This window comes from Apteryx rowi, unplaced genomic scaffold, assembly GCF_003343035.1.
Source record: "Apteryx rowi isolate R43461 unplaced genomic scaffold, aptRow1 scaffold_109, whole genome shotgun sequence".
Lineage (NCBI taxonomy): Eukaryota > Metazoa > Chordata > Aves > Apterygiformes > Apterygidae > Apteryx > Apteryx rowi.
In genome coordinates this window covers 40,125-55,135 of record NW_020447297.1, presented here as the reverse complement: position 1 = coordinate 55,135, position 15,011 = coordinate 40,125, and the positions used below count along the sequence as shown (strand labels likewise).

The window sequence follows — 15,011 nt, the reverse complement described above, 5'->3', positions numbered from 1 at the left end:
GTTTTAGGGCACAGCCACATCATCTCACAGATCCTTTTCTCAGGTGTAGACCATGTCTTGGTAGTCCCTGCCTCCTACTTCCACCCCACACTATCACTCAGGTGACCCAATACAACTACTGGTGAAATTGTGTGGCGAACAGACCAGAGACCCTACCTGGATTAAAAGCAACTCTTTCCCTTACATTCCCTTGCAAAAAGGGGCAGGAATAAGTGGCCAGGAATGGGCTTGGGGGAAAGACAAGAATCTGTTTAAAATGGCTAAACCAGTTATCATGTGTAAAAGTTGGCATTTATAAAAATGTCATCAGGAAAACTGGATACCACTTAAATAACCCTAACTCTGACCACAACAGTGATAGACCCAAACCACTGTCAGAACGACTTGCATACACAACTAAGGAAACATTTCCAATGTAATGTTAAGCAAATGGGCTTTTAACATATCTGTTTAACAGCATTGAGAATACAATGATAAGAGAATAAATCAGCAAATTAACAGACATTTTATCTCATTAGGCGAGATAATGAAGAGCTTTAACTCCTCTCTGAATTTCCCCGGGGGGGGGGGGGGAAGAGTAGGGTGACTGGGAATCCATCTCTGCTTAAGGCAAGAACCATGCCCTTAAAACACTAAGTGATGGGTACCCTGCAAACACCAAAAGCAAACCCTTTCAAGGGCATTATAAGGTAAGCTTTACTGCTTGTTTAAAGGTGCAGCAGCTAAGCCATGAACCACATAAGAAGTTTTTCTTGGTGGAGGGCTGTGACACCCCATGGATGTATCCTCATCCCAGAGATTCACCAGGGAYATCGGAAATGGAAAAGGCCTCGAAGTCAAAAGTGTTTGGTTTCGCTCAGCAGGGGAGGGAAACAGGGCTATGTCTGCATTTCATTACAATCCTCCGCTCCCGAAACAGTGATCCCGCGGCCAGCGCCATACGTTGTAAGAGTGTATTTGCTAAAAAGTGTGGTCGTGAGGAAACGGGARGGCCCCTGCTGCCCAAATTCAGCCACTGGTGATTTGAATCCTGAAGCAGGAGAGATGTGAAAGTTTAATAATCACAAACGCGCTTGTTTTCGGTCTCGTAAGTCTTTTTCTGCTGTTTCTCCAGCCCCGTTTCGGCGCCGCTTCAGGGCCAGGTGGGCTCYGGCGAGGCCCAGGCCGCATTGCCAGGGCGACCGCGGGGCTTCGTTGCCAGGGCAACTGCGGGGGCGGCAGGGCCACAGCAGGGCGGCTGCTCCCTGAGGCGGCCTGGGACACACACGAACACAAATCAGCACCCAAAAACCCGTGCTCAGGGGAGAATCAGGCCTTGAGTTTCCCGCAGGCGCAGAGCTGAACCAAAGGGCTGCCTCAAAACCAGAAACGCAAAGTCAGGTCCCTCCCCAGGGCAGGGGTTTAGCTGGACGTATCCCCTTTGCATGGGTACTGGCTTGCTGCGCTTGCCAGGCTGCCAAATCCAGCACCTGAGAGGCAAGAAACAACTGAGGTCCAGCACTGAAACACCAAATGCAGGACTCTCCCCTGCCAAACTGGGGGGAACAGAGAGTTTGGCTACAAGCAAGACAGCACCACTAGCCCGCAGGGCCAACAAACGGGCTGCGACGTGTCTCGTTGACCAGTGCAGGCATAACCGGGAAAGCCGCTTTACCTCCAAGGGCCTCTACACTTCTCTGTAAAACGGGGACCATGATGCAGACCTTGTTTGTGAAGTGATTCGAGGCACGCAGGCTTAACGCGGCGAGGACGACCAGGGACTGCGCGTGACATGCTCTTCACTGCTTAAGCAACCTCATCGCGGCTATTGGAGTTCATAAAAAGGCCTAAAGCACAGCAGGATTAAATAAGCAGATCTGTGAGCCGAAGAGAAAGCATTCGCCCTGCAGAGCACCATTGCGTGCTGAGATAGAGCGAAAGCCCCTAGACACCGAAGAGAAACTTAAGCCAACCTCGATGGCTCCAGCTGTGGGACATGTCCTAGTCCTGACGCAGCCCCCACGGAGGGTGGCTCTGAGCTGCTTCGAGGAGAGCTGCAAGCAGGGGCTAGATCCTTAAAAAGTAAAAACACCACATTTAAGAAAGCTTTGTTTACCTGTAACTCCACTGAGTACTTAAAAATTAATCGGGGCCTGTCTGGTTTTACGGCACAGGGCATTTTCTGCTGCACCATCTGCCTTGCAAGCTCCTCACCACTYCACAGGTACCAGCCACTGGTTTCTCCCTCTCATCCCACAACCTTTCACAGCTTTTTGCTAACACTCCCCTCCACTCCCCGGATGCTAGTTACCTTTTCCTCTCACGCTGTCCAGCAGGTTAACTTAATTAAATTCGGGGCAATTTTCCTGGCCGTGCTTAGCTTGAAGTTTGCTGCTTCTGAGAAAGGGCTAATGTGCCCAAAGGGTGGCCTGATTTTTTTCCAGCTTTATCAGTTTGGTTTAATAAAAGATATTAGCTCTTCCCACAAACCATCCCTCTCTGGAGCATACTTGAAAGGAGAAAAATGTTTGCCCAGTGATGAACGTAGCTGGCAAGTTATTTCCCCTGACTGCCTCCGATGCCTTTGAAGGTTATTTGCGTGCCCATAAAGACCTCTTTCTCCCTCCCAGCCCAGCTACCTCCAATGCTCAGAGCCACAGTCCCCAGTCTGCAAACTCATAATCTGCCGCTGCAGCGATGGCTGCAACGACCCTAAAGCAGCGATGCAGGTCTGGTCCCATGCCCGCCAGGTGCCCAAAGCGCCCAGTTTGACCCCAAACGGGAGCCTGGAAGGGCACAGCAGCAGGAAAGGGAGAAAGAGTTTAACTCCGGCACTCCTTCTGAAGATGACAAAACCTAAGCTAAAAAGCTCGATGTTCTTTGCAATAAGACAAACTGCTGCAATTCAGCTGAAACTTTTTTTTTTTAATAGCTCTCAGCCTACAAAGAGCAAACGAAGTACAGTTTGCACAGTTTGAGGGATGAGGAAAACAAGGCATGAAAGAGTTGAGAGAAACCACTGTCTGCAAGTGCAGGGATGTGGAGAGTTGGTCTGTTCTCCAACCACAGAACTGTTTTCCTATGTTAACAGACCCAGAAAAACACTGAATTGGGGACCAGACCACAACTGCCCAGCAGGGCCCCCTCCTCTTTAAGCCACCTGCCTTGCCTTTTCCCAGCCCAGCCTACAGTCTGGGTACTCACCACAACCCCTGTGTCAAGGTAGTACTGTAAATAAGTATCATTCTCCCATCTCCCGCACATCAGATTACCTTTCTGCTGAAGCAAGAATCAGACTTCCTTCAGCACAAAGCTTGAGACCCCTAAACCTTAGGGTTAATACACACAAATGCTAACTGAAAGAGATTAAGTGCCCCATGTTTTTATCATCAGAAACATAGCACACACAGCATTTCATAACCAGAATTAAGAACGCTCACATTATTTTTAATCAACAAAATTAGGCAATAAAGGTTTTTTCTGTTACTTTTACTGTGATGTAGTGTTTAAACACAGCAATTTTTAACCTCCATTGACTGACCCCATTGGAGACATGGAGATCTTTATAAGTTTCATACCCGTGCACTGCTSCCCAGGTATATTTTGTTCACATGACAGAGGTCACGGAGTCTTTCCAAAGCCACTTCCACATACAATCCATGGCTCCATCCTACTCTTCTCACCACCCTCCTTTTCCATACAAAGGAAAAATCAAAAGCTTCAGTAAAAGTACAACAGTTGCACATCTGGGGTAAAGTGCCCCAGGGTGATGCTGACTGGGAGTCCATGTGGTTTATCCAAGACCAAAGCATGAAGCAAAACTGAAACAATTCTGTCCCAAGTTCCTATGCCATATCCAGCAGCCTTCTGTCCTACCCGCATGAGAGACCTCCAAGTACTTCAAGACAGCACTAAGAGAACAGACACTAGCGTCAAGTAGACATAGCCATGACTATGTCTACACACTGTAAGAGGACACAGTGGCAAGGACCCCTGCTCAGGCTGGCCGCAAGCCAGCATGTGCAGAGATATTCTCTTGGACCCACAACGGCAGAGCAACCCCTCTGCAGCCCTACGATGCCACTGCTACAGAGGGCTAATTCAAGCAGCCCTGCATCGTATGGTGCAACCCAACAGGCATGTCAGAGGTGGAGCCCATGGAGAAGTCAGAAGTTCCCACTTCCCATCCTGTGGTCTTCATATGAGGTGATGAAACTTCGCTGGAATAGGTCCAGGTGTCACAGTGCTACACTGAACTCAGAGCCACTGAGCAGACTACAAATAGGATCCTAGAGAGGCAGACCTGGAAAAAACCTCAAGAGATCACCTAATCCAACACATCTCCTCTGTGGTCTACCAGAAGGGAAGCAATGAAACAACTCCAGATTTCCTGCTCTTCCCTTGAAAACACTCCCCCTTCCCATTGCGTAGAAAAGCAGCAAGCTCACACGGAAAATGGGGGAAATGAAAGTAAAACACCCAAAATTTAGCTAATTCTTTTGTGCATGAGCAAAACTGATGCAATGATCCTTCGATTAACAGACACCATTCAGTAACACTAATCAAATCCATTTGCCTTTGACTCAAAGCAGGGTCAGCTCTATGAAGCACTGTCCTTCACCTCTAGGAATGATCATTTTTGCAAGGGATCTGGTACAAAAACCCACAAAAATCCCCACAGAGTCCTATCAAGCCATTATCACAGCTTCGAAAACAATCACTACTATAGATTAAAAAGTAAGATAGAAAAATCTACCCGCACTGGATTAAACATCAATAAAATATTTGATACGCTGCAGTTTCAGTGCTTCAGCAGATACACCCCACTTACCTGTCTCACCCCAGCAGGCAAGCTAGAAACCGGGATCACACCATGGTCCTTTTTCAATGAGGCCTGGCAGATCTAAGCGGTTCCTACACAGGCAGTGAAGCTATTTAACGATGAGCTATAGCAATGCTCTGAGCAATGAGATTTGGGAAGGGGACAAGCACACGCACAAGTTTAAGCAGAACTGTAGATCTGCACAACAAACCCCTAGCTATCCAGCCCGCATGCCCAAAAACCAGTCACACGCTTGGAAAAGGGTGCTTATTTCACTACAGTACCCATTGCAATTACAGCTTTATCCAAACGCATCCATGTTATGCTTACAGCAGACAGCTCAGATGCTGCAGGAGGCCCAGCTGCAGCAGCACAGCCCAAGTATTCACCAGTCCCTGCATAGGATTTTGCAGCCTGCACCGGGCTCTGGCCTAGCAGCAGCATGCAAGATAGCTAGTTTGAAGGTAGCTTGAGCACTTTTCATCAGCTGCACTTGCTGCTGCAGAGACTCACCCCTACAAGGCTTGAGTTCCCCTTCCAGCCAGAGACTCTAGTGCATAAAAAAAAAAAAAAAGAAAAGAAAAGAAAGTCACCAAATCAACTGTCTGCTGAGAATGACACTGGAGTCACCAACTCAGAGCAAGTGAGAACTTCTCTTTCTTTTTTTTAAAAAAAAAATTGCTTTGACAAAATAGTGACTTTAACCTTCCAAGTGAAAATTTCTCTAAAAAGTTTGGGGTTTTTCCACCAGGGATTTTTAAGTGAAATTTGTCATTCCTTCAGGTTTGGACTTTCTCCTCCCTTCTTTTTTGCTTTACTTCGCTTAAAGTCAGCTCTCTCTCTCCCTTTTCCCAAAACATTTCTTTAGTTAATGGAGAGAGAACAGCAAAGTAAGGAGATGTAAATCCAGAACAGGGGAACACCGCTTTTTTCCTATCCTCTTTTTTGCATAAGGGAGGACAAACAGTGGCAATGGCTTAGTGTTTCTCATTTTTTAATTCAAACCACCACCAAACTCTGCATCACTTTCTTACCAGGGCTGGGGGATGATCCTTGAATTTATTGGGATTTTTTTTTTTTTTAAATGTCATTTCAACCAGCTCTGAAAAGTTTTTGATGAACTTGTGTAAATGTTGCAAATGTAAAAATGAAGCATCTAGCTTCACTCAGGACTCCTCTGAGATCTTTGCTTTCCTCCTCTTCTGGCAAAGGAAACAAGAACCAAAGCTCAGTTAGGCTCCACRTGTTAATCAAGGAGTGACACCCATATGAGGCAGAATCCAGCCTTGTTCTTCAACCTGCTGAGCTCTTTTTCAGCAAGATTAAAATTAAAGAAAAGAAGCCGAAAGCCGTACAGGTGCTAGGACAGCTAGTGGCTGGTAAATTGGCTCACAGATCCCTTTTGGAAGTGTTTTTGTGCTCAATGCTCATTCCGCAAAGAGCTTTGCTGTACTAGAAACGTGCCCATAAATGCATGAAATGCCTGCTGAATCCCAAACCTAGCCCCACAGCACTGCGCCTGTGCTGTTCTCAMTAAGGCTGGTGTCCACTGTGAAGCTCTTCCCGCAGCAGTTCCTGGAGGGCCAGGATGGGAAGACATCAGGCAGTCCCTCCAGCTGTCCCAGATGTGCAATAGACAGATTACAGGAATCTCAAACAGGGCACAGCTGTTTTTCTGCAAATAATGTAGGATTTTGCAAGAGTAATGCAGGGAGCTCGATGGCCAACAGCATGATAAGCCCAAGGGCACTTGAGCCTCACACTGATTACCTGCAAGACACTCCACCATCTATCTGGTTATTCATGCACTAAAACTGAGACAGTCCAGCACTTCCAAGTGTTCCCAGTTTCTGTCATAACAAAACTTTCTTCAGCAGCAGAGAAGATCAAGATTATTATGAACCTCCAGAGCTATCGGTAATCCCCACTTAACAAGAATCTCCTTCACCACTACAGGGCTTCTGATATACAACTACTCTGTTATTCCAGCAGAAGAGGGCAAAAGGTGCAAGTAAACCAGATCACCATTTAGATAAGCAATATACAGGGGCTCTGTTCAAAACTGAAGCATCCTTGGGAGGAGCGATACAGGGAATGGAAGATGCTCTGCTCAGAAATACAAGGCAGAGTTGGCAAAAGACTCCAGTTTCCCCCTAGAACATGACCCACCAAACCACGCTAAGAGAATTTGTCCAACTCTGTTACCACTGAAATAGAAATTAGAAAACAATATAATATTTAACCAGGGCATTGCAGCAGCATCTCCCACTGTGCTGTCATGCTATGCAACCCCAACCAAAATAAGCAGGCTGTAGAGAATTAATCGCTTCAAGGGAATTCAGTTCTTACCCATCTTTCCAACTACATCAGGCCTCCATTCCACTGGTCCCAGACACTTGTACCTTATCTTCCACTCTCAAGCATCCAACCTGTAATAAAAAACATACACAGAGTTTACACATGAACATGGCAACTGGCATAAAGACCGAACAGGACCATCTTTCTAACCACCTCCCCCCCCCAAAAAAAAAACACCCAAAAAAACAAAAACAAACACCACACACTTCCACGCCATCACTTGGGCAGGGGAGAAAGAAGCCAGCCATTTCTCTAGGAATCGAGACCAGCAGTCTGAGCTCCTTTACACACCCCAAAGGTAACACAACAGCCCTGTATGCAACCAACCCAGCACCCTTTGTTACCAACATATCTTGGAGTAATGAGCTTACACAAGTGCCACAGGTCTCCTTTTGTAAGAGGAGGATAAAGAAAACTTACCTGTTTTAAGAATAAATGGGATTTACAGAGGGAAGCAATACACTTGCATCAACACTATTATTACAATACCATCTTTAACGCATTTCATTTTGCAGCAAGCCTACGGGGTGATGCTCGTCTGGAGACCAGACAGACAGCAGGAATGGAAAGCCAGTCTCAGAAGCAGCCTATATCAGAGTAAAGACCTAAATTTAGGCCTTCCAAAGTCCAGCCAAGGTTCCTAAAGGCTGGATCAGCCTTTCTCTGACTTTTATCTCCTCGTGGGGAAAAAAAACAAACAAAAAACAAACACACACAAACAAATCTGGGCAGCTCTCAGCAGCAACAAACACCACATATGTCCCTCATGGCAGGCAGCATTCCTACATTCCTTCCAGACACTTTGCCGGTGGCCACCACGTTACTCGTGACCCCCCTCTAGTTCACCCAAGGCCAATGCAGAAGGGAATTCAGTCTACCTGGGACGCCACACTTAGTCAAAGTTCAGTGCAAAGGGTTTTCTTTGCTCACTGAGAAATTTAGACTATTATCCCAAACAGTAAAGCCAGTCTCTACTCCTACGTACACTAGTGGAAAACCTTCTTTTAGACCGAACAAAGGCAGAGCCTACCTCCAGCCAGCCAGACACCCTTTAAATACTAGTGCTATAGAAGTGGTCAGCAAAGACCAGGCCAGTTCAGCTGGCTGATAAGCACACAGATTTTTTTTGGCCATAAACATTAGTTCACGATAGCACAGCCAAACAGAGAGACGTCTCGGATACCTTATGAAGCTTGCGCTGAGAGCATAAAATGTTCTTGCTCCACAGTCGCTGCAGGCAACCCTGCCCTGCAGTCAATGAGAGCGGCATGTGCCAGGGCGCACGTGCAAATGCTGGAGCCACATATTGTGCAGAAGCAGTACAAAAAGGCAATTCCGAAAGATTCCAGCTCAGCCAAATCAACCTATAAAACAAATCTGAAACGCTGAAGAGAACCACAAACGACTGCAAGCGCGGATTAAAGTTTTCAGCAGCTCCAGAGCCTTCGTCTTGGCAAGCAGGAGGGTATTTATCCAACCTATTTTGAGAGGGACAAGCAGGAAGGGAAACCGATAAGCAAGCAGCACTGGGGGAGAAGTACATGTGCCGTTAAGTGCGTTGTTCCTTTTGCTGCTGCAGCTTCCTCTGCAAAGAGCACCATTTAACCAAAGAGCGTAAAGCCGCAGGGCGCTCGGCTCTGCCCGCTTCAAGAGAAACGAAGAGGCAAGGAAGCAACCAACAGGCTGGGAAAGGTTTGAAATCCTGTCTTGAGAAAGAAGTGACTGATCTACACGAGAGAGCAGAAATCCACAAAAGCAGGGTGAAAACTCCAGCCGATTACAACGAGAACAGGAAACAGCTCAAACCTTCACTGTTTTTGCTTTCAAAATTAATGTGACACTTCCAGCAATTAAGCCGTGCACAGAGGTTGCACGAAGGGCCACATGCAGATAGCCTAAATTTGACCTGAAATTCCTGGGCTAGCCTGGATTAACTCTCCCCTCAGAGTCAGGCTTTTTCTAATGGCTCTCTGGAGACCTTTCAGAGACCTCTAAATGACAAGGCAAAGGCACCAGACAGAATTCAGGCAAGCCAAATATGGCCCTTGGTTGCCACCACTGCACCCATGAACTTGGGTATCTGTAGGCCGAAGTRGCCAGACAGACACACAACTGGTTACCAGTTTGGGGATCAGCATCTAGTCACAGAAACACATGCCCAAAAGAACCACGCAGTCAAACTCTAGAAAAATGGGCAGTTTTTCCTTCTGTAGAACCCTATTTCCCTCTTTCTTTGTCATCTCTGCCGTAGCAAGCCCCCAAGACCTCATCGCCCAGCTCTCATCAAACCAGCCCCCACATACAGTGCAGAAAATCTCCACAAATACATGAGAGAAAAGGTTATTTTATTTTAGCAAGTTTCTTTTAAATCCTGAAGACAGCCAGCCTTCAAATTGGATCACGAACACCGGCGATTTCCGCGGCTTCCCAAAAATACATATCAGCAGCTTCCTGTTACAGAAGGACAAATTCCTGTTTCTAGTACAAATTCTGCCCTTTTATTATCTCCCTTAAAAAAAGGGAAAAGCCTGTTTCTACTCTGATGCACTTCAAAGCAGCATCTCCCCACTCCTCCCACCGAGCTCCCTGGTCAGAGCTTTCAAGCGCTGGCAGGTCACGACGCAAGTATCCGAAATAGGGCTCCCGCTTCCCGCTCCAACAGCTGGTGAAACCTGCCTCCACCATAAATCGGCAACAAATTACTGCCTGGGTAACCTTGCCGTACAACCAAACAACAAAAGCAAGAGCTCTGCAAAACATCAGCTACCAAGGATGCTGGGACAAGTCAGTACTCACGTTTCAGGTCGGTGCAGTGCACGCAAGAGACTTGTGCTGCTCCTGCTTAGAGCCTGTCTGCCCAGGAAACTCCTGGAGGTTGGTTAAGCTGCAGGAAACCCCAGTGTAGATGCTCTCACATGAAATAAAAGCAACTTTGATTTGACCAAGCTGAACTCACTTCTGCAGCCAAAGTAGCTCAACATCATGATGGCTACTTCAGTGCAGAAGGAGTATCCGCACAGGGGCCACAGGCAAGCCTCCCACTACAAAATCCACTTCAAAAATTAATTCCAGTTCTTTCTCTTTCTCCAAGGGTGGGGAGGGAATAGTCAAGACTGAGTTCAAGGAAGACAACAGCAAGGTACTGTCTAGCTAGATGTGACTCCAGGGTCTGTGTGTTGAGGGTGAGGAACTCAAGGCGTGGGAGGAGGGGATGAGGAAGAGGAGTTTCATCCTGAATTTGAGGTAAGACACAAAAGTAACTGCAACGGAGTTACTGGGAGGAAGGCTGTCGGATAGGGGGTTAGGGAAGAGGGAAGAGCACAGCGCAGCTGATGTCTCTACTGGCCTATCCACCGTTTCGAAATGAGATTTACAGCATCTCCTCTCTCCAAGAAAGGACTGTTCTTATCCCACACAGGCCCAGCATCCAACCTAAAATACGGCCTCAAAACCAGGATGTTTTGTCACTACTGTTGCACAAACAAGCAGCATCTCCCACTGCAGAGTATCACCCACAGGTTTCCACTGACTTATTCCAGGCCTGAACATCACTTGCACTTTGCTTTGAAGGTGCAGGGATATACCACCATTAAAAGAAAAGCAGCCACAGTTACCCCTGAAATGCGGCTCAGCTGGAAAGATACTCAAACTAGCATTGCTAAAATTGGGACTTTCCTTGTTTTTTCAAGCAGCAGGGAACAACATGTTGGGCTCAGAGAGTTTAACAAGCAAGAGTCACACGGAAAAAATCTCTCCTTTTTAAGGGTTGACCACATTAACTTTCAGCAAGTTTCCGGGAGTCCTGCCAGGGTGTTGGAGTTTTGTATACTACAGAACTGTTAAAAATATTATTGTAAATGTTATTTTCAAAAAGCTTCAGAGGCCAGGGCTGGGGTAGTGTTAAAAACAACAGCAAAGCAAGTGAGATTTGTATTCTCACAGTTAAAACAATATATGCATGCTGATAGTTCAGTCAAACAGCCTGCAGACTTGGGTTGGCAAAGATGGATTCGAATGCAAAAAAGAGTGGTTGAAATATTACAGGCTTGCTATGATCACCTCAACCTCATCCTCATAGTTTTGTTCTAGAAATGACGGGACATTCAGTCCTGTGCACATACAGGTGCCCTGCACAAGGCGCTCATACTCAGGAGCTACTCAAAAAWACAGATGAATTTTGGCTACACTTCAGAGATGTCAGACCTTGCTCTCAGGGCAGTTTCTGCTCAGGTTATCCAAGGCACCCACCACAGTGGGGTGGTCAAAAAGTAGTCATTTAAGATTATGCACCTACGTTTTTGAGCATGCAACCTGAATGAACTTTAAGAGATGCACGTGTAACCCACCAGGCCAGATTTGCAGGCTTAACGGGCAAATTGCATGAACCATGATGAAAAGATAAAGTTGTTTCTGAAGGCGCACTGATCAGGTTGCTGAGCAAGAGGTGACGTACATGCATCACCACAGCTCACGTAAGGGGCAAGCCAGTGCTCCAAAAACTACATTGCATGAAAGCCAGCAAGCAGTTCTGTATGAACATGCATGAATTGAAGTTTTTTTCCCCCCCATTTACTGGCACACCTCAAAATTGATTAAAAAGCTTTTGTACAACCTCAGTGTGGTGTTGAGAGAAGAAAGACTGTGCTTCTCTCTACAGGTCAAGATGGAAGATACCTTCAGTTGGTAAGTGACCCAGCCCATGCAACTAGGTTCAGCCAGTTCAGTTATGGCAAACCCAATGCACCATCTCCTGAACCATCCTGTCGATTCCAGCATGCGTACATAAAAAATAAAAGCTTTAAACCCTGCATGACTGCTGGCTGTTAACTTCCACGACAGCCCTTTATAAAACACACTGAGATTTCAAATCTTTCCCCTCCTAACCCCTATTCTTCACATAAATGATTTTATAAATGAAATGTTGCAGACAACATGCTCCAAGAAGTTTTATTTTTTGCTTTACAGTAATAATCTTGCCTTCTACCAAATCTAGCGGAATAGTCAGCAATCTACACTGGCATATAAATAGCTTTGATTTTGTTCAGAGATCACAAACTTCTGGAAATCCACAAAATAAGGAAACAATCAAAGGGTTAGAAAGGACTCTCTTCTATCAGCAACAAACAGATAACACAGCCCTATCAGGCTAAAGCTAATCTATTTCACATATATATAAAAGGGAAGTCAAGCAAAGAGAACTTCCAGAGAACACACGTGGCCCCCACCTATATGGATTTTAATTTGCATCAAGGTTTACATAATGAAAAACTGCATCTCCACTGTATTCACATTTGTTACAGAGAAACTGCTTCTTCCAGCCACTAGCAGAGCTGAACCAAATTGCCAATACCCTGATTACACACTTAAGTCCAGCTCTTACAAAGATTCCCTCCAAAAAGCAGTTCCATTATCCAGTGTGCCTAAAAGCAAGTTTTTAAATCAGGTGCTGAAATGAAGTAGTCTAAAGGGCCCAGGTCCTCATCTCCTGCAAACTTATACATTCATCTCACTGAAGCCAACCAAGCTAGGATTACTTAAACCTACAGTCCTCTCTGCTGAGGATGAAGGTCTCCAGCTTGAGGAAAGAACTGTTCTGCATCCTTTGCCCTTTCACAAGGCAAAATCCTGTCCTCAGAAAATTTTTTGTGCACTTATAAAACAAAGAAATAAACTCTGATACAAGTTACACCAATGGAAACCCTTTTCAGTTTCCCTGAACATACACACTAAGTGGAGACAGTGAGGGGGAAGGAATATCCCTGGGCATATAAAATAAAAGCCAGGGCAGAGAAGCATTAAAATTTCTTCCATCACAGGTTTTTGTGGCTATTTTTATGTTTCAGCTCAAATGACAAGAGACTTTGTGGGGAGAAATTTCAATCAAAAAAGTATTTTCAGAAAAGTGAAGTTTCAGGCCTCTTTCTTCTATGTCCCTGGAAAAAAGAGGAAGAAGAAGGAGCAGAAACCAAAAGGGAGGAACAGATACAAAAACATTCAGATGAAGTATATCCTCAGAAAAGCATTTGTCTCAAGGTAAAATTTTTTCTGGCAAAAGCAACTGGCAGAAAGATGTCTATGCAGCACTGATTTCCCCACTATCTGGCATCAGAAATGAAGCCTCTCCATGAATGAGGTACTACTCCAGGAGCTGCAAAGCCAATGCAGTGCAATGGAGAACCCAGCCCGAGAGCCAGCTTTTGCTCTGGGGACTCAGACACCAAAATCCCCCAAAGGTGAGGACAGCCAGGAACCAACACCATCTCTGTAGCTTTGATCTCTAAGAGCACCAAAATCATTATAAACTTTATGAGTGGTCCAACATGCTCTAATGTGGAGGTTGTCACTGACGGACCAAGCTTTGTACCAGGAAGAAGGGAGGTCCATCCCGTCGCCTACGTTAGCAGCAAGACCTTGTGGCAGCTAGCACAGGCCGTATGGTGTCTGCAGTAGCTCTGTTCAGATGGTCCTCAGGGTTTTGAAGTCACTGGGCCACCTCCCACGACTAGCCCACTTGCTAACCGACCCACTTTTTCTTGCTTGCAATATCCCGCTGATAGCACACAAGCTAACTCCTGCATTTCCTACCATTTGTCCTACCAGCCTCCTCCCTCCTCATGTACCACCGTTTACCCTCAGCCACCCGTGATCAATAGTCCTTCTCGCAGCCTTCCCGCTTCACAGCATCCTCTTTAACGAGCTCAACTTCACCCCCCCCCCCACACAGCCCATTTGGATTCGATTGATCAAAACACAGCTTTCCGATTGACTGTGAAGGTGAGTGCAACAGACTTATTGACCACTTCCTGCTCAGCACCTCTCTAACCAGTTACAGGGTTATTTTATTTCTTCCTGCAGACAAGAAGCACAAGGCCCATGGCACGCACAGAAACCAGGACCTGAGGAACAGCCCTGGAGACTGCCACAGAATTTGAGGTCCTTTTCTGGCTCATGCCACTTCTGTCATCTAATTCTGAGTTAATATTAGACCAACTGAGGGAGTAAGACTCAGCAAGTGCTTGGTGCTAAGATTAAAATGGATGCTGTATTTTCAGGCAGTAGGGCTGTATTTTCAGRCAATAGGGCTGTATTTCTGCATAGCCTCAGGTGACTGCTGCCTTCACAAGCTGTTGGTTTGTGTGTCCATCACCACACCACCACCAGAAGTTATGAAACAGAAACACATGGGTTGGGTTTCATTCTCCTCCTTGCCCTCTTGACCTGTAGTATCACATGAACTCACGTACACTTGCCTTCGTATACAGCTGAACACAAAAATAAGCCACAAACAGTGCAAGAACCAGACTGGCAGCATGTGGTCATACGTTCGCACATCCCAACAGGCATGTAGAGCAGATAGGACTGCCCTAAGCACAAAGCCCTCAGGGCCTCCTAGGTCTACCCTGCCATCATGTAACAGTGACCCGTTACCCTCGTGCGAGGCAGCTTGGAAGGAAATGGCTTTCCTTCATTCCTCAAGCCATGAACAGAGCGACAACACTGCCTGTGCTTCTTTATGCATGCACCAACAGAGTGCCAGGGAAGAAGCACATGGGGAGGAAAAGAYGGGGAAAACGCAGATCTTGCCTCTAAATACAGCTTAGAGCATTGCACAGACTAGGGCTGGTCATGACAGCTCACCAATGATGAGCACAGTCTGCAGAGCGATGAGTAATTTCCTTTCCTACAGCTTGCCAGCTCCGGTGCTGTGCAATGGAAAGTCACAGCCAGCAGAAGGTTGAGGGTCTTCAGCCATCTCGGAGGAAGTTTGACCCAAAGACTTTCTGAAGGGAGAAGCCCATCACCCTCCGGACACCACGGACCAACCCTGAATTGTCAGGGCAGCTGCACAACA

General features: G+C 46.3%; 1 protein-coding gene across 2 annotated transcripts in view; it reads right to left on the bottom strand.

The window, feature by feature from the left end:
• Positions 1-15,011, bottom strand: part of LOC112969323 (mitogen-activated protein kinase kinase kinase 3-like) — a 68,560-nt gene that overhangs the window by 49,265 nt on the left and 4,284 nt on the right. For both annotated transcript variants that reach the window (XM_026072514.1, XM_026072525.1), the window contains exon 2: positions 7,151-7,230. In XM_026072514.1, the coding sequence (XP_025928299.1) occupies positions 7,151-7,154 (4 nt within the window). In that variant the 5' untranslated portion in view covers positions 7,155-7,230. The remainder of the gene's footprint in view (positions 1-7,150; positions 7,231-15,011) is intronic.